At 33.6% G+C, this 20,085-nt stretch overlaps 1 protein-coding gene across 2 annotated transcripts; it reads right to left on the bottom strand.

Moving 5' to 3' along the window:
* Positions 1-712: 712 nt before the first annotated feature.
* Positions 713-18,477, bottom strand: LOC132269192 (AUGMIN subunit 3). 2 transcript variants are annotated; one of them, XM_059770284.1, is made up of 18 exons: positions 18,075-18,477; positions 16,995-17,031; positions 16,232-16,335; positions 14,135-14,330; positions 13,171-13,237; positions 12,394-12,497; positions 11,003-11,087; positions 9,454-9,511; positions 8,942-9,073; positions 8,329-8,398; positions 6,784-6,841; positions 6,543-6,598; positions 5,728-5,880; positions 5,463-5,574; positions 5,178-5,319; positions 2,352-2,427; positions 1,467-1,562; positions 713-1,007 (listed from the first exon to the last, which is right to left on the bottom strand). In XM_059770284.1, the coding sequence occupies exons 1-18, from the start codon at positions 18,248-18,250 to the stop codon at positions 876-878; spliced, it is 1,854 nt and encodes a 617-aa protein (XP_059626267.1). In that variant the 5' UTR covers positions 18,251-18,477; the 3' UTR covers positions 713-875. The 2 variants fall into 2 exon arrangements, with proteins under 2 accessions (XP_059626267.1, XP_059626268.1); XM_059770285.1 differs by having other exon boundaries at positions 9,454-9,508.
* Between the last annotated feature and the right edge of the window lie 1,608 nt (positions 18,478-20,085).

Genomic DNA, 20,085 nt, shown 5'->3' with positions numbered 1-20,085 from the left:
GTTGTATCAATTCTAGGCGTGAACCATCCAAATCAACTGTTTACGTTCTACAGTAAACCTATCTACTTTGATTTGTTAAAGATCTACTTCCTCCTGATGAAGTTGACACAACGGTCTCGAATCTCCCGTCTGCTTTCTTTTAATATGGTATACAAGTTTTCAGTTCTTGCAAGGAATATTCTTCATACATGGATGAACAAACAAGTTATATTTTGACCAATGTGCTTTCTTTTAAGAACTAAATCATTAACATAACCTTCCGAAATATAAAATAAAATAAATCAAAATTTAGTTATTTAAAAATAGTAGATCCAATATATATATATATATATATATATATATGCAAGTACAAAAAGGGCTCATAACCTAAATTTGGATAATTTTTTTACTTTAAAATCATAGTAGGATAAATAGCAAAGAAAAGGGTTATTTGCGAAAAAAATTATAGTTTAGGAGGGTTTTTTGAAGTTCAAAGTGGTTATTTGCAGAATAATTCAAGAGATTTAATGAGAAATGCTGTTCATGGCAACAGAGTTGGTGCCTTCGAATATTTGATATGACGATAATTACAACTTTGCTGCTCATAATTTATAGCCCACACATCTTTGCAATTGTTTCTCTGGCATTTTAAGACTTTGGAGCTCTTTATACAACTATAGCATGTAGAGTAGAGTGTGCCACCTGACCACTTGTGTATGTTGAAAATGATATCTGACCAAACTTTGAAGCTTTATACAACTATAGCATGTACAGAGTGCCACCTGAACACCGGCAATGCATCAATTAACACTTTGCAGTATTGAACATAATCTCTCTCACACCGCTTCATTAAACGGGAGAAATACAATTACACATATTGATTGTATATAACTAAATCATGAAGCTTGCAAAGCCCTCACTCTAGCAGTCAACTCTCTAACTTTACTCCTCAAAAGCTCAGGATTGCAGAAAAAATCAACAAAAACCCGCCTCTGAAGCCCCAACTCTTGAGAGTGATGTTTTACAATCTGTGATCCAAAGGGATGAGGATGATTAAGATTATGCAGATACAGCGTATACCAAAAAAAAAAAAAAAAAGGTTTAGCAACAACTGAAAGGCATCAAAATATATCAACTTCCCAACCCAAACCACCATTTTTATCCTTCAAGAGAAAATTCATGTACGCTCCACTTAGATGTTACCACATTCTGATCTTAAGGATCACTGGGGTTGTTTATTCAAAACTGCATCCACTTATTCAATCTAACAATCTACATCGGTAATGGACCTATATCTTGAAAATTAAAGTAACCCAAAAACGCACAAACATAGTATTACAAGTGATTTCACCATGGTAAACTATTCCAAATGCATCACAAATTTTTTTTTTTTTTTTTTTTTTCAAATGTGCACTGCACAAGTCATATTCCAAGTTTAATAATAAATTCATCCAAATGATAAAATACAAAAATATAACTGACATTACCTCATTCTTCTTACAATGCTCAAGCGTGACTTCTTCAACCGCAGCTGAGAGCTTCGCGTTGATCTTTTCCATTTCGTCAAGCTCTTTCATTAATGGCTGATCAAAGAATGGAACATTTCGTGATCAAAACTATCACTAGAAATGTGCGTGCGCGTGCATGCTCATGATAAATACAATTCAATTGTTTTATAGCAATTTTTTTGTTTTCAATAGGTAAATAAATATACTCACGCACACATGCCCCTACTGGAACTTGAGGCCTCAACCTCCTCTCTAGAGAGGTGGAGAACGTACCACTTAAGTTGGGGCTTTGGTGGTTGTTTTACAGCAATATTTTGCTAGTAGAGAAAAACGAACAAATATCAGATGATTATGCTGCTCCTTAAAATATGAAATTTCAAGCAAAAGGTCCATCACATTATTGCTATGTTGAGTTGAGTTGAATTGAGTTTGAAATAACTTTGATTTCGGGACTCATTTCTCTCACACTGCATCTATTTAAATGTGAAAAGATTTTTATGATTGTACAATTTCCCATTTCCAAAGTTGACTGGTCAACTAAAAGGTCGCTCAAATAGGATAAGATGGTAGGTAAGCATTTTCAGGAAATGAAGAAATATATTTAACCAATTCATACCGCAACAGGTTAGTTGAATTGTTTCATATGCACACTTATAAAGATTTTAATAGGAAGTGTTTTTCAAGGGTTTCACATAATTTCTGCTGCTACAGTTCCAAATTGACTCTGAGTAATGACATCGTCATATTAACAAGATGAAATAATAATAATAAAAAAAAAAAAAGGGCAATATGAATATGGGAAAAGCACATTCACAGTGTGTAACCAAACAACTACAATGCAATGGCATAATGGTGACAGTATACCCGAGGTGTCAGTATTGGTTGTGCAGTTGTTGATGACGCAAATAGTAGTTGCTGCAAACTTTGAATTAGAGTGCACCTAACACAATCAAACAGAGAAAAATGAGACGCTAGCTATAAGTTTGTGAGTTCTGGACAGCCTGAATACTTTTAATGACTATAAAAAAAAAAAGGGTAATTACCGCAGCAAGCATTTTGTAGAGAACTAAATCTTTAAAAATAATAATAAAAAAAAAAAAAGCATTAGTAACAGAATTTATTCAGAAAATAATTCTTTAAAATTTTAAAAATAATAATAATCAGTAACAAAATTTATTCAGAAAACAACCCACAAAATAATGATAAACACAAGATTTGCTGATCTGTCTCTATTTCTTTCCCAATTAGATGTCCATATCATATGAGGACCATGGCATTAGAATTTGAAATCATATTGCCACATTTATTGTACAAGTGATTTACTCTTAAAAGATTGTGCATTTGATGTATAGCTGATCCAATTCAAGATAGATTATTGATCTGTTTCCAAACCCTAATCAGTTATTATGAATCTACAACTCAATAGTTGAGACAATTTTGGCATGCATTGGCAATAGAACATCTAAGTCACATAAATTAAGGGTATGTTTAAATTATAAGCTCACTATGTTTAGCCAATGAAATCAATTAGCTGACTTCACATATATGATAGGCTCTGGAAGCCCAAATACAGGTTGTTTGTTGGCCCTTGAAAATCAAGAAGCCTTTTTGCTTGAAACAATGTCTCTATTGGTGAGTCAAGTCGTGATACATGTTCATTTAGGTCACTCGGCTGCTGTTAGTATACTTTAACTAAGTCCAAGTTATTCGGGGAATTCCACTTTTTTTTAGGTTTGGGCTATATGACAGTCTCCCAAAGAAACCACGGACACCATTGTTCAAAGAATTATTGAAGTAGAGGTAAGGGAAATGGTCGTAATAGTCATAGCTTCTTAGGTTTCAGAGATTTAGTGAAACAATGCATCTCAATAATATAAGAAATAAATAACATAAGTTCTAAATAAAATAAATCTCGACAATATGAGGTATAAATAATGTAAGTTATTTATCAGCTGCTGTTAGTTTTATTTATGAGATATAAATCATGTGGCTGTAATTTCTGTACAGCAACTAAGTGAGATATAAATATGAGATATCAGCTGCTGTTAGTTTTATTTATGTTATTTTATATTTTACTAAGTCCAAGTTATTAGGGGAATTCCATTTTTTTTTAGGTTTGGGCTATGACAGTCTCCCAAGAGTTCTCTTAGCCAGTTGTTTGGTGCAGTTGTATTACTGAACCTTAATGTGTGACTGGAAGGAACTTTAGGTTGTCTTAGATTCAAAAGAATGAAGTTCATAATTTTCAAGTCCAGGGCCAAGTAAAATCAGAAAACAATGCCCAGCCTATACATATGCACTTTTCAGCTCAATACTAAATCACTTGGAAGCAATTTCTACAACACAGAGTTTATTGTTGTTATCTTGCTTGATTAATCTCTAATTTTCGTTACGTTTTACAACCTAGATACCCACTTCCAGAAAACCCAACTCCTTTTGAACCCTTCAAGCCTATGTAACATTGCCTCTTCAAGAACCCATGTTGGACACATGACACTTGGACAAGGTATAGGATATGTTACATTAAAACGCCATTTTACTCTAGAAAATAGAAGAAAAATATTAAATAAAATGAATATTTAGCAATGCCTTTGGTCGTCTTCTCCTTTGGAATTTTATACATCCGACACTCAAAACACATAACCGCACCCGATACACGTATCAAGTTTAGGTTACGTAGCTTCAAGCTTTCATCCTGGCCTTTTAAACCTTCACTTAGTTGCTGTACAGAAATTCCAGCCACATGATTTCTGAAACTCCAATAAGTAACAACTTCAAATCTGAGACTATTTAACAGTTACCTTCTATAAAAGCAACCACGGACACCATTGTTCAAAGAATTATTGAAGTAGAGGTAAGGGAAATGGTCTAAATAGTCATAGCTTCTTAGGTTTCAGAGATTTAGTGAAACAATGCATCTCAATAATATAATAAATAAATAACATAAAAGCAACCACGGACACCATTGTTCAAAGAATTATTGAAGTAGAGGTAAGGGAAATGGTCGAAATAGTCATAGCTTCTTAGGTTTCACAGATTTAGTGAAACAATGCATCTCAATAATATAAGAAATAAATAACATAAGTTATAAATAAAATAAATCTCGACAATATGTGATATAAATAATGGAAGTCATTGCCCCCCTCCACACCCCCCGCGCCCCCACCCCCCCCCCCCCCCCAAACAAAAAAAAAGGGCAATCTACTTAAAAAAAATTTATTCACATCTCCTGCTGTCAAGAATTTTAAGGCTTATGCTAGTCATTCTTGAATAGTCAATGCTTGATTCTTAGATTTCTGCTATCTTCTTAAAAATTTATAAAGACCATTTATACACAGCTCGTTTTTTGTGGGCTAAAGGATAGCTGAAGTATTAACCAGCACGATGGAACCACCAGAAAGGAGACTATGAATGCATGACACTCATGTTTCCTCACTCATAACATAAGTTTATCAGAACTATGGATACACAGTTTTGTTGGACTGAATGATAACTAGATCATCAACCCACAACATGTGGTACGTTGAAATATACAATAAATAGATGTGGACATATGCAGAAGGTAAATTCACATTGATATCGCATCATAAAGGTACAAAACACATATAAGATGCCACTATGTAAGACAAATGCAAGAATGGTATTAGGGCAAAATAAATAATTTGCTTCAGCGAAGGAAGAATGACTAACAGCTCATTAATGCATCTGTTTCTGTCCTCTGGAAGGGCATTTTCTAGGTCAGACTGCAGGGTCATCAAATCTGAATGAAGGGTAGATATCTGCTGAACAATACCCGGCGCCGATACATATGTTGATGAACCAGCTTGAGCATCTAACAAAGCAGTGGCAGTAAGATATAACTTCGAAAATATGTGCATATTATCTGTATATTTTTAGGGCACAATTTTGAATCATATATAATATTTGTGTGTGTAGTATACATTTGATTATTTAAAGAACACATAGAGTCATTACTTGAATAAATACTTAAGAGGTCTCTAACACCATGGAGAAAAGTATCCCGATCGTCCACCGCTCCTTGTTCATGTACATCACTCGCAGCTTGATTTAACGCTAAACAATGACTCTATAACAATTATAACATTTATAAACAACAGAAAGTAAGTATAACAGTCGTTATGAAAATTATTTAAGACATTAAAATAAACATTCACGTTTCTTTTTAAAGCCATTGATACGAATAACTATTACATGAAAACATTATTTTAGCCATACATACCACTCGGCCTTTGGTTGCTGACAAGTAACTTTGAAGCTCTGATTCGATAACTTTAAGCAGTGAATATGCGCCAAGCATGGTCTTTTTTTCAAGCTGACAAGCTATTCTTAGAAACTGATGTCTTGCAAGCTGATTAATCAGATGATTTATGAACTGCCAAAAAATTGTCATTAAAATAAGAAGAACGTGAACACCGTAGTATAAGTAAATTAAATATTCCATGTTGATTAGCACATAACACCACACTAAGATCAATGCACCAGAAGGTGGCAAGGTGCTACTGCTAGGTAATACCGTAATAGGACCACAATGCAGCCTTGGTGATGCCAAACCAGCCACATTAGTTTGATTATGAATATATATAATTTCTGAACAAGTAATTATCAAGTCGCAACAATTATATGAAAGAAGTGACACTAATGAATAAGGACATTACTGCCAGAGAACCACCATGTCTCAAGTATAGATTATAGCATGACTGGTTTGTTTAACTGCTTGATCCAACAGATGGCTAATGGTAAATCAAAACATGAGAATATTTCACAGGCCTAAGATCTAATTTCTAAACTAGCCTTGAACAGGTTTATTAAACTAATGACTAAAAAGGCCAACTAATGTAGGTTCCACTAATGTCAGGTAGTGGGAGGGGTAATTTGGTACACTAACAAGTAATAACTAATGGTTAAAATTGTCAAGCCAGAAAAGAATAAAATTTAGACACCTAAAAACATGTATGTGCTTTTGGTTATATCAACATCTCTCAACAAAAGATATAAACAGTGCCAAATATCACATCATAGCGTAGCTGAACATACTGCTTTTTGCCGATTAATATAGTAATCTTGGCGCATGACCTTTAAATCATAGTCACCTACAAGTTCAAAATTAAAAATTAAATAATTTAATGCAAGAAGGGAGAGAGAAAAAAAAAAAAACAAAAACAAAAAAACAAACAAACAAAGTTAAATATTATTTAAACAAAAACGGAGTTGAAGATGGAATTAGTCCTGTAATTCTCCTTCTAGCCTTACAAGTAAAAATCATAACCACCAATACCTTGCAAAATGTATGTGTCTTGAAGTTGAGCCAGCTCCCAACAAAGGACTGGAATTGTCTGAAAAGAACAGGATTCCGTAATTAGTACACACATAAAAGTCACCCTCATGCAAAATCCAAATAAATGATAATGGTAATAGAAATTTTACAACTACAGAGAAGAAGTTAACTCATCCAGTTCATGTTAAAATTATTTGAGCAATGCATAGCTAACAAAAAAATGTGTAAAATAGAAAAAAGCACATTAATGAAGAACGACAATTAATTGGCAGGAATCTAGAGACATATTTATCTGCATTCTTTGTATTGTCGCAGCACAACAATCCGAAAGTGTTCCAACCGCATCTACCAGGTAGTTTTTCATCATGACAAGAACAAAATAATGCTGGAAATGCTTAAGAGTGTAAATTCACACCCCACCCCCCCCCCCCCCCCCCCCCCCCCCCCCCAAAACCAAACCCGCACAGGGCGCTTAAGAGTGTTTTTATTTATGTGCTTATACAAAATTAGTGATAAAACCTCCTAAAAGTAGCTCCTAATCATTTCAATACTCAGAAAATAATAATAATAATAAAAATGATTGAGGTAGAGTTATCAACCAATTACCAACTTTAGTAAGCACCTTGACGTATCTTCATCTGATATTTGAATTACTACAGTTACAGTAAAAAAATCAAGTGATTACTTGACTTTTTTCATCAATCTATAAAATAACCCAATATGTATTAAGTGATGACAGTCATAATGGGTATGTCAATCTGAATTTTCAGCAGCAGCTACGGTATCTAAATAATTATTACATTTACATGATATTCAAGATATGTCATGCGATATTGCAACAAAAACATAATCAAAGATCATAATTATTACATATCGTTAATTTTGAAAATGGAATCAGAAGGTATAGATGAATGACCAAATAGCAAGATTAGAAAAAGGAGTTGACTCAAGTGGGTAAGTCACTTGGCTCTCGTGCCTCAGGGAGCATTGGGTCTAAGGTTCGACTCCTCTTGGGTGCAGACAATTCATTTAAAGAAAGGGAAGGAGTAGTACCAACTAGGGGAAAAAAAACTAGTAACATTATAACTGCATAAACAGTCTAATTCTATTGCAACCATGGACAACTAGGAGTGATTCAAGACAGCTTGAAACTCCGGCAAGGTTATAATCCCTTCCGATTTTTACATATGCTACAGTATCACAGGCAAGGTCACTATCAAGATTCCATTCATATGTTAATACAAAGCATCTTAATGTGGTGATTTTATTCCCAATATAGTTTTCAATCTTTCTAAACCTTGACCTTGTTTAGTTTACGCTTCAAATTGAAGAGAGAGAGTTGATACTGATAGAAGCCAATTCCAATGATAACACAGAGAAACAAGCATTAACATGTATGGTATTATCATAGAGCATTTTGAGAGCAGAATATTTTTGTTTATATTAATCAACATCATAGAGAAGACAGCTAAAAGTAGTCACTTTAGCATATCAAACAAACTTCACATATTATTGCGTAAGTTGGCAATGGTTGCCGGTACAAACCTCAGATAACAATTTCTCTTCTTTGTGATGAAGATTTGAAAGTTCCCCCACCAATTCAGCATGCTTTCTCCTGCTCAATAACCAGAAAATATTAACTATCAGCCAACAAATATAAAAATCTTCCAAATAAAAGAGCATAATGACATCATGATATATATTACATATTTTGCTTGAAAATATGCTAATTCCGTACTCCCCTGGGATCACAAGTTCCTACCATCCACTTGGAGACTATGGTTTCTTATGGTTTTTCCTTTTACATTTTCCTTTTCTTTTAACTAACAACAAATAAGATTCATAATTAGTTGCCTAAATATGATTTATATTACATGCAACTCTCTCACTTATGTTTTGAAAAAGACACCTTCACCACTGCAATTGTAATAATTAAGGGATGTGTACTAGAAAAAAGGAATTGACTCTGATTTACAAAGTAAGAAAAAGATGTGAAATGACATATGGTGTGGAAAGAGAAATTCCTTTATTTATAATCAGCAAACGTTTTTAAAAATTTATTGATCCTCAAAGAATAAATCTTGCAAACATAATGGGAACAAGCACAATTATCAATTATAGTTAACAGTCCAGAATCAGATATAGAATAAAGAACTACCGTAGCGAATGAAGATCAAGATGAATATGGGCTTCATCTGAAGTTACTTGAGATTTAAGTGCCATGAGAATTGCTTGCTGCTTAGAATTCTCAACTTGGGCTTCCACCCACTGTCTTTCACTCGTTCCAAATCTGTCACAGTATTAAACAGTCCATAAGCCACAGGAAATCTAACCTTCTCAACAATCAATTTGGGTTGCGGGTAGGAGGGAATTCAAATTGACCTGATATCATGTCCGTGTAAGACCTTAAATGGGAGAGAGAGGAGGGTAAAACAACAAAGGAATGTATACATTAAGAGGAAAAAAGGCTAGTATTAGAGTGACAGAAAAATAATCAGGCCATGCAGCACCACCTTTTTCTTGTCCTGACTAAACTTGTACAACCTATCTTTGACAGCATTATAACCTCCTTGAAAATCCCATGACCAGAAACCAAACCATCATGGGGTAGGTAGAGTAATGCTTTGTAAAAGAAGCAAAAACCTTAAAAGGGATACAAAAAGTACATACATAGAGCGAAGCCGTTGCAATTCAGATACCCGTTGATGATGGGATTTTTCCATATCTGCTGAATCATAAAAAATACATATGTCAAAATATTGCTACTCTTTAGTATATAGAAGGTTAGTAACTTAACACAATGCAAATCCACACTTAGGATGTTGGCACGTTTGTGAATGTGCCTACCATTCAAATTCAAAGAATGTAATATGGTTTCTCTGAATCTGCTTCATCGGAGTAACAAGTATTTAAAAAATAAAAAATTCAAAATTCTTCTTTAATAAGTAAAATATTTGATGCCTATAACTATTACTGGCTTACAAACCCATATCAGAATTCCAATTTTCTGCTAAGGTTTTCCAATATTTTAGTCTTCGAAACAACAATAGCATTAAAAGTGAAAAGGAAAACAAAAAGTTAGAAATGCATTTCATCTTAGGCATACAGAGTAAATTCTGACTTATAAGTTATGTTTAGAAATGCATTTCATCTTAGGCATACAGACTAAATTCTGACTTATAAGTTATGTATCAATACCCATCTATTTATTTACATATATATAGTAGCGTTATGGAGGAAAGCTTGTCCCATAGCTTTCTATATTGCTGGTTTGGCAAGTTGTTCAGTAGATTTTTGAACCAATACACTGATCGGTGGTGTTATGTATTTTAGACAAGCATACGCTGCATAATTTATTAAATCCTATTCTTAGTGCTTGTACTGTAAATACGTCAATACATAACATCATAAATAAACATCATCCAATGAGGTAATTCAAAAGTGAAATACGAGTTTGTAAAAGCTTGCATTTGCAAGTTTAAAAAAAGCATAACAGAAAATAAAAAAAATACCTATGGGGCGCTACGTGAAAGCTTTCCAATTACATGGTTCACTATTGCTCTCTTATATTGACTTCAATTGACCATCATAAAAAATAATAACACTAATAATAATAAAATAAATAAATAAAACTAATAATTTCAAATGAAAAATATGAATGGAAAACAACCTATTGTTCCTTTTGAAGTCCTAAATAAAGCACATATCTTCTTTGTAAATAAGCAAAAAGGAAAATGAGGTCCTAAGGACCTCCCATGATAATGCAATGAAGCATCAACCTAAAAATGCATCCTCATTCTCCGTAAGACATTAACAGAAATCAAAGCCATGATGCTCCAACTACATGGTGAGGATAACTGAAGCCTTTTTTATACCTAAGGTCCTAAAGCCAAAACATCGCTCAACATCAAACACAATAAATTAATCATGTATAAGGATACCACAAATTTCATCATAATGCTTCCCACTAGTTCAACCCCAATGAATAATTCCAATATCAAGAAAAGAAAATATTATATGAAAGCAGCATATGGTAATTATTGCATGCAATATCCCTCCCCCCAACAAATAAATAATTTGTAACACTAGGCAAGCAACAGATGGTCATTGAAACAAGAAAAATCAGGTAACAATACAATAAAAAAGGAATCATAACATGCATAAAAATTAATTAAAAAGAAAGACATAATTTAAGTAGTAAAACAAGTATGAAGTGTACCTCTTACTAGAATATTTGAAATGTCATCAAGACTCACCCATGAACATTTAGCTTTTCCCTCCTCAGCGACTAACCGATATGGAACCTGAAGTTACAAATTAAACCACCAAAAATAACAAAACACAAAATCCATGAGAAAGAGAAGAATCTAACATGTACTCTAGGCATTTAATATATTCCACAACAAAAGAACATAGCTACCCAGATAAATTTGACCGTGTACAGTTAGTTAATCGGGTTCAAAATAGTTCGTCAAGATAAACCACAAACATTTATTTCATAAGCCACTGCAAAGATTACACATTGATGTCATATATGTAAGCATTGTACACGCATACATATGATATACATACATACTGTTTCCCTTAATAGCTTATAAATGATATACATACATAGATACATATTTCTATACACAATAAGTGAATAAATGATAACGAAACGAGAAGTAATACACTATAAGCCTGCAACTCATGTGTGAATCATCATAATATGCCAAAACAATAATAGTATGAGTTTATAAAGAATAAAAAACAAAGTGCGTGAAAATACATGGGTAACAATTTTTAAGGATATTTTCTCAGCTTTGTCGATGAAATCAATAACAGAAAAAAGATATTTCGTAAATTTATAAATTTTCAACTAGATTGATTAAGTGAAGCAGCATCAAAATTTCCAAGAGGAGAAGTTGTTGAACCATCTTATCCATCTTTAGCATTCTCTTTCCAAACTTTCATGTAGTTGAATCTAGATAGTCTATGTTTATTGTAAAGATAAGTCCTTTATTATACGATAAATCAGTGGCAAAATGTAATAAGGGATTGGAACTAATGGAGATGCATTACTAGATGACCAAACTGAAAAGAAAGTTGATTGGACTAGCACTACCTCTTGTGTTCCTACGCATATTCCTTATTCTTTTTTACTGTAAATCTGTAACACCACCAAGGACGGACTGATCCTAACCAGCTGTCAACAATCCAAATACTTTGCAAAGAGATAAGCCTATACAATTTTTGCACTACATTTAGTTCAACCACTAAGAAGCCATAATAATGCATCTGCTGCATCCAAAAAGTTATATGCCTATCAATGATTTAAAAACATTATTTTCAACATTCTATAAGGAGTTCAGGATTAAGCTTCTACTGTTGTTGCTAATAAATTAGTAAGGCATACACCACCACCACCATCATCATCCTTGCCTTTATCCCGTACAAACGGGGTTGGCCACAAGGATTCTCTTTCTCCACTCTTTTCTATTATATTCCATATCTTCTACTAGATTTAATTTTTTTAAATCATTTCTTATCACCATCAGAATATGATAAAATTAGCAGTTAACTAGCCAAGTATATAAATGATGTAGCTTTAGAATTTAAGTGTCCATATACCGTGTCCAGTTGCTTAGCAAACCATTGATTCAGCTCCTTTATACAAGATGCATCCTCAAGCAAATAGGGATGAAAATCAGCATATGCTAAGTAAATGCCTTCTTCTGCATTTAAAAATAATGCCAAGAACTCGTTAAACAGATATAAGGATAATAGTACATAGCAGCTAGGCAAAATGTATTCCACAATGTTTTTTCCTTATCCATTTTTCCCCCTAAAGCTCAAAGTGGTACGACAACCTCCTACAAGACCTCTTACCTGTACAAATGTCGACCACTTAACAAGGTCAAACAAATATACAATAAGGTTTTAAATCTTGCAGGGGCAGCAGGGCTGGCTCATGTCCAAAACTGCCACAATAAGGTTACAGATCTCACCAGATCCAAAGTAATGTGGCCGACCCACAACCAACTCATCTAGCCAACCAGATTACAAAATAAAGAAAAAGAAAAAGATAATAGTATTTGTCAAATATAATATAGCCTTGGTTTCCGGATAGACAAGGTCAAGGATCCAACTTAAACCACAAAATCTATGATTAATTAAATTTGGGTAAATCACTTTCATCCTATTTACAAAACTGTCAACCCAAACCAGTTCCATTGAGAAGAATTGGGGGGTCTTGGATTTGCATCTCAATAATGGATTTTAAAAAAGAAAAGGAAATAAATGAAAATCTAAATTTTACAGACCAAAAAAACTTAACAAATTTGCATAGAAAGAAAACAAAAGAGGTACATGAATGATACTGTCATCTGGTGAAAAAGGAATACGTACCATCCCCTGAATGATAATGGGCCAACTCTTGAGCAGTAGAAGCAATCCTTCCAAGAACTGCATTCATCTAAGTTTCATTGAAACAAATTGAGAACTTCTCAAGCTTACAAGCACCGAACAAATAGATTTTAAAGTGTTCTTTTCAAAACAAATGAATGCAGAGAAGTCAAATAAACCAACTACAGTTTATTAAAAGCACTGGATAGCTTTCAGCAGCAACCAATAACTCATACGACTCTGGCTTAATAGGCATAAAAATTGCAGAACAGAATGATGGGATTTCTAAGATATATTGTAAGGTCCAGAAAAACATGCCACGTATCATAAGCAGCAACTTATAGGCATAAACTACGATAGCCACATATATATATATATTCCTTTCTCACCACACATGTTAGACTATGGCTTAAGCTAGTAAACAGTTCTTGTAGCTGTTCCTAGACATGTTATACATAAGTTTAGGAAAATTCCTTCTTTTTTCCCAAATCAAAATAAATAAATAAATAAATCCTTTTTAAATATCCATGAAACAAATAGTTCTTAATATTTTTACAACATTCAAATGTACTAATAGATACCCTCAAGGGTGAACCTCTTAACTTCTGAATGGTTGAAATGGTATAATGTGCGTTAAATCCGTCATGTTCTTTGTTTATCTTTGCTTTACATTAATCCGATGGCTTACAAACCTGTGTTACATCTCTTAACTGTATGATTGTATGATAATATTTGTAATAGTTTTTAATGTGATGCCATGTTATATTTCCGCAGCACACTACATGAGATTACAACTATAGTTACAACTTAACAAACAATGACCCCATTCACGTAACAGTTTGTTTTCCAACCTTAAAAAAACTGACAACACAACTCCACCCAGAATTGATATATATGCATAAAAAATATAGTGCGTGTGAAACTGTTGCCGCTAATGGTATAAAACCTTCAATTTATACTGGTTTACCTCTAAATTTCTTGCCGATAAACTATCATCTACATTAGTAAGTTGAGTATTGACAGCAGATGTTGCTGCAACTCGTGCCCGCCTTCCTTGCATCAAAGCTGAAGCCTGGCCAGTAAGCATATCAAATTGAGACTGCAGATGCTTAAGTTGTCTCTGCAATGCCGAAGCTTCAGCTTTATAAGCTACAGTAGCATCCCTAAACATGAAAAGTAATCCATCAGAGGCAACTCCATAAATAACATTCTCTTTTGTTTTCCATAAACTGAAACTAAAACAAAGTATCATAGTCATAAATACTACAAGGCAGCAAACAATTTTTTTTAATTTGCAACTTGCAAGACAATGGAGATATATGCGAAGCAGCATATTTGTCAAGTTAAAAAAGCTCTATACTATAATGATCCTAACAACGGAATGCTAAAACGGTGGACCAAAACATAACCTAGATGAGACAAAAAAAAGAAAAGGCTAGCCCAGTGCACAAGGCTCCCGCAATTGCGGGGTTTGGGGAGGGTTTGTTGTATGCAGCCTTCGAACTCATGACCTCTAGGTCACAATGGAGCAACCTTACCAATGCGCCAAGGCCTGCCCTCTTAACATAGACGAGACAGTACATAATAAATTCCAAGGGCGACTATAATATTATATCATAGATCCCGAAGTAACCAAATGGCTGGAGCATGTGACCCTGCAACTAGCTTCCCCAGCAAACCATCTTATAAGATGAGATCTTCATGCACCAAGAAGGCAACCACTTTGCTTAACAACTTTACAATGAAGTCCATATAACCATGTCAAAGATCATAGAAGTTTCGGAATCACCCTGTACGAGGAAGGGAAGCCTTATACTGAGGCTTGTTGTGCTATGAGGGAAATAAAATTAGGAGTGCCTCGATATTGCTGGAGGAGAAATATTTATCATAATATAAATAATGATAATTAAAGTAACACATGCGCGTGTGCACACACCCAGAGATGCAAGAAGGTTCTTTGTGCAAATTTTTATAGAGAACAATTCCTACAAAAAAACAAAACTGAAAGAAATCACCTCCTTAATTTTTCATCATTCATTTTGGGGAGAGAGAGTGTTACCTGATCACAGCTTATCAGTTTTGAGTCAAAAGCACAAACTTCACAGTTTACTGAAGCCATTTACTGTACTTTTCCACGGTAGAATAATGCAACGCTAATAAGTAAATGAAAATTTTTGCCCAATGTGAAACCATCTCCAGTCTTGAACACTTTACTTATCAAAAAAAAATTCTCCGGTCTTGCACACAACATTGCCTAGAAAGAAATTTGACCACTAAGCTCTAACAATAACATATTAGTTTAAATTGGTCAGCCCCAACCATTTATGATCCATCCAACCATAAAATGAACTAGGGAGGAATTGCTAATGAAACAAAGAAGTGAGACCTAAATTAATTCCATAAAGTACTTTAAAATGGTTCATTATCCAATGCATCCTGTTAATCAAGGTTGCTGAGAGGGGGAGAAACTTGAATATAGTCCTAATATTTTGCATTATTTGCACAAAGTGGTTATTCTTAGAATTCGAAAGTCATGTCTTTACGTGTGACAGCTTCAACAATTACGATTTCACTAAGCAATAGCCTGTACATTTAGTACTTCTCAATCTTAAATGACTTTTTTAACTTCTCATTAACATGTACATGCCATGTAATTATTCTTAATCATTCTAGCAAATGAACATGAACAACTTGAGTTGTAGATACTATTCAAGGAGAATAATTTCCTAACAGTGCAGATTCTACTTTGAAAGCTAAGATTACATTGAAAAGAGTAAGAGCCACCTAGGTGATTTGAGTAGATAGGACTAAGGCTTGTTAGTTCAATGAACAGTTACTGTACTTCATTTTGCAAGACAATTGTAATAACATCGATTACAAAATAAAGCCTTGAAGTTTCAAAAGGTGATAAATCTTTGCATTCTCAACCTTAAGTCATACAATAAAATTTATAAATAACCATCTACTAGTTGATACCAGAAGGCCACAACAGAAAGTCAAGAAACAACAACTAAAAAGACTAAAAAATAAATAAAGATTATATATTTGCAACAAAATATGTTACCGTATTTCTTTCAATCCTTCTTCAGTTCCAAAAACTGCCTCCTGATTGTCTCTCCTACTTGAAAAGGCCGATATGCTATCATAAGCAAAATCCAAGTCCTCCCCCTGCCATGTCACATCACCAAATATAGCCATGAGTTTATTTGTTTATGCTGCAAATGCACATCAACATGATATGGTGCATAATTTTAATTAAAAATATATATATATATAGTTATCAAACTGAGAAAGGCAAATAAGCAAAATAGTCACATACAAGTGAATTAACAAGACAAAACACCAATAAGTTCATCCCCACCCCCTACCCCCCCCCCAAAAAAAAAAAAAAAATCCATCTGCCACTTACAACAACCCTGTAGAAGTAACAATATAAGCAGTTAAAGAGCTTCAAATTTAATTTCTTTCTTCCATGCTTTCCAAATCCACCATAGAAGACAAATTGCAGCAATCATCTAGTATTCTAGTAATAACCGCATGTCACACCCTACATCTTCCAACCAAAAAACAAACCAAGAACCAACTTAGGCCTCACTACCAAACACCAGCTGCTTGGCATTGCTAAATGCGAGGCAATGTTTAACTCTTTCTCATCCACAAACACAAAGAACAGAGACAGCTATCATGAAAAAGCACACTTACTGGACCCTCATAAACTTGCTGACAGACATTTTCATGCAACCACATACATGGAACCTTGCAAAGAATTATGCACATGCATTCATATTTCACAAGTCGCACTTTAAGTGCATGCATTACAACAATACCTCCAATAGTTTCCCTTCTTGTAGGAATTGCTCATACCTGAAAAACAAATGGAGGACAATTATTAAAAACAGAAATGTCCATTCATATCAAGTGAAGTTACTAAAATGCCTAAATAATAATATGAGCGAAAGACTTAGCATCAACGTGAGCCCAACTATCAACACAAATATTATTGCCAAGGCATGCAATCAATCGGATGAAGGACCGTGTCACCATGAGTTACAACATATACTAGGAAAATAATAATATTTTTGGGAAACACTAAATTTAAGCACAAAATTGCATGACAGAATGATTGTATTACAAAAGATAATGACAAGCTTAATCTCCAATGAAAACATTTCTCGCGAGAATGTATATTTCCTGGAGAACTTCAATGTTTAATAATCCGGACCAGACCGGCCACACCAGGAACCAGTTCCTTTGCAGGATCTGAATCCCCCGGAACCTGCACTCCAAAATATTCTGTCTAATTTTCAATAACCATGTGAACGGACGATTGAACAGGCTACCCATCATACCGATTCACAAGGGTATATGCCATTAAAATTGAGCACTGTAGCAATTACCAGATTTCTTTACAGGTAGCAACTACCTGTTTCTCTTTTTCATTTTTTTTTTTTAATGCCCTGCCTCACTCCTCATTCTCACTTTTTTTGTTCCTTAATCTCGGCTTCACATTGCTTTTTTTTTTTTATTTCATCTCTCTAAGTAACTTTGGTTCATATTGTCTTACCCAGTGCACCTCACGCTTATTTTCACATTGAATATACTGAAAGAGCCATCAAGAAACCCTAATCCAATTCATAATTATTATACAAATTATTAACAAGAAACCTATCAAGATATAAATTATAACCAAAATTGGTTCAATCCAATCAAAATCAAGATTACCAAATTTGGGAATTTAACTATGGCGTTTACGAATTGTAGACAAACCCTAAACCCAGTAATTGGGCAGCGATATGACATTCTTTCCTATAGTAAAATTTCGAAAACAACCAAAGAAAGGACAGAAGAAATTAAATCAAACATGCAAAGAAATAGAAATAGAAAGAGAAAGAGAGATGAGACGTAACTGAGAAACCTCGGACGGTGAGAGGACGTTGGATGGACGGAGGCTGGAGCAGAGCCAATCCAGGATGGGTCGAGTGTCGTCATACTGAAATGGCCATTCGAAACTGTCTGGGTCCAATGACCCGTGTCCTTCGTAACCCAATTCCCCCAACAAAGCGCAGAGTCTCGCTCCACTCATTCTTCTCTTCGCTTCTTCTTCTTCTACAATCTTGAAGAGATTTGAAAATGTATGAGAACCAGAACAGATCCGAACCTGGTCTCGAAGCTTGAAACCGAAACCTTCTTCATTCCAACAATGAACAAACAAACATTTTCGATACTTGATCTTTCTTGAATTTCAAGATAGAGAGAGAGAATGTGAGATGGGTGCTTTTGGCGCCGGCCATTCTGTGAGGATTTATTAGGTGTGTGGCACCATAGAGATGAGGTGTTTTTATAATGCATCATCGAATGCATAACCGCCACATCATCGTCATGATAAATTTTGAATGTACGGTTAAAACTGTGTTTGTCTTTTTTTATGGGAACCCTACAATTGATGAGTGATGAATGTTTTGAATCTTGGGAAACAAGTATTTGCTTTAATAATAGGGGTAGAAAGGGCATCTCAGATTTTCCAAATTCAGGCTTTTCAATTTGTCACATCAGTATTTTTTCACAGCTACATCAGCATTTCCATAATCATGTCAGCGTTTTAGAATCTCCAAAATTTTAGCTATCCGATATACTGTAATGGTGCATTTTCGCTCTCCAAAAATATTATTATTTTAATATTTTTAAATTTAAAATAAAATTTATTTTTTAACAATTAACGGCTATATTTATTTAGCCAATATGCATGAAATCTTGATTAATATCATTTGATTTATTAATTTATAGCAAAAATAAAGACATATTTTTTTAAAATAAAAAAATCATATTTGAACTAAACAATGAAAGGTTTTTTTAAAAAATTAAAAATAAAAAATAAATATGTATATAATTATTTTTAAAAAAATATATATTTCAAAAAATAGGTTTTTGTGTCAATATAGCCATTAAGGCACTGTTTGGGTCAGCCAAACAGTGCCTAAAACAACTATATGACAGTAGGAATATTTTAAAAAGCAAATTTTTTTATAAAAAAAACACTTTTATCTATTTTTTTTAAACTTTTTTTGCCCAAAAAATCCTTTAAGGCACTATTTGTGTCAGCCAAACAGTACCTTAATGGCTCTTTGGTTTAATTTTTTTGAGAAAAAACAAAAAAAAAAAGACTAAAATCAACCAAAAAACTAATTTTTTTTCATTTTTTTTTCAACCGAGCCAGAATTAAAAAAGAAAAAGAAAACTGATGCGGGCCCGCATGTCTGGCCTGCAATTCACCAAACCACTCTTGGTTTTTGGAGACTTGGATCAAGATTGTCTTAATGGCCCATAATTTGAAGAGTCCATTAGAGCAGCCTAATCTTCAAATTCAGCTCAGAATCGCCGAAAGTATCACCATTGAACTTACTCTAACAATTTTATAATTGTTTAAATCTGACATTTAAAAAGGAAAAGTCTTACTGTACTATTTTGTGCTTATTCTTTGTGAATTAATATTTACTGAATTTGGTGTGATTTACCAAAAAAAAATTAATTAATTTACAAAAATATATTGTCTATTAATTCAGTAAATATTAACTTCACAAACCTAGAGAAAATAAAAAGTAATAAATAAAAAAATTAGAAGAAAAAAAAAAAGTTGGAAAGAAAAAATCGCCTCAAAATATACCATTTATATTATTGGATGCTTTCAAGTCAAGGTTGACATATATTCATTTAATTGGATGCATATGATGTGCATTCTCCCGTTAAATCAAAATAAATTTGTGGATGTTCACATGATAGCACTGTTGATAAGAAAATAAGGATGATTTGGTACTATCATAAAAGGAAAAGATCTTTTTTTCTATTTCTAAACATTTCACAAATTTTAACCATTTTTTCATGTCATAGAACCTGTTCCAACACTTTGTCTCGCTAATCTTC

Source organism: Cornus florida, unplaced genomic scaffold, assembly GCF_030987335.1.
Source record: "Cornus florida cultivar Cherokee Brave unplaced genomic scaffold, ASM3098733v1 CherokeeBrave_3.0.0_Hap2_Chr08, whole genome shotgun sequence".
In the NCBI taxonomy this organism is placed as follows: domain Eukaryota; kingdom Viridiplantae; phylum Streptophyta; class Magnoliopsida; order Cornales; family Cornaceae; genus Cornus; species Cornus florida.
This window is presented reverse-complemented; position numbering and strand designations above follow the sequence as displayed.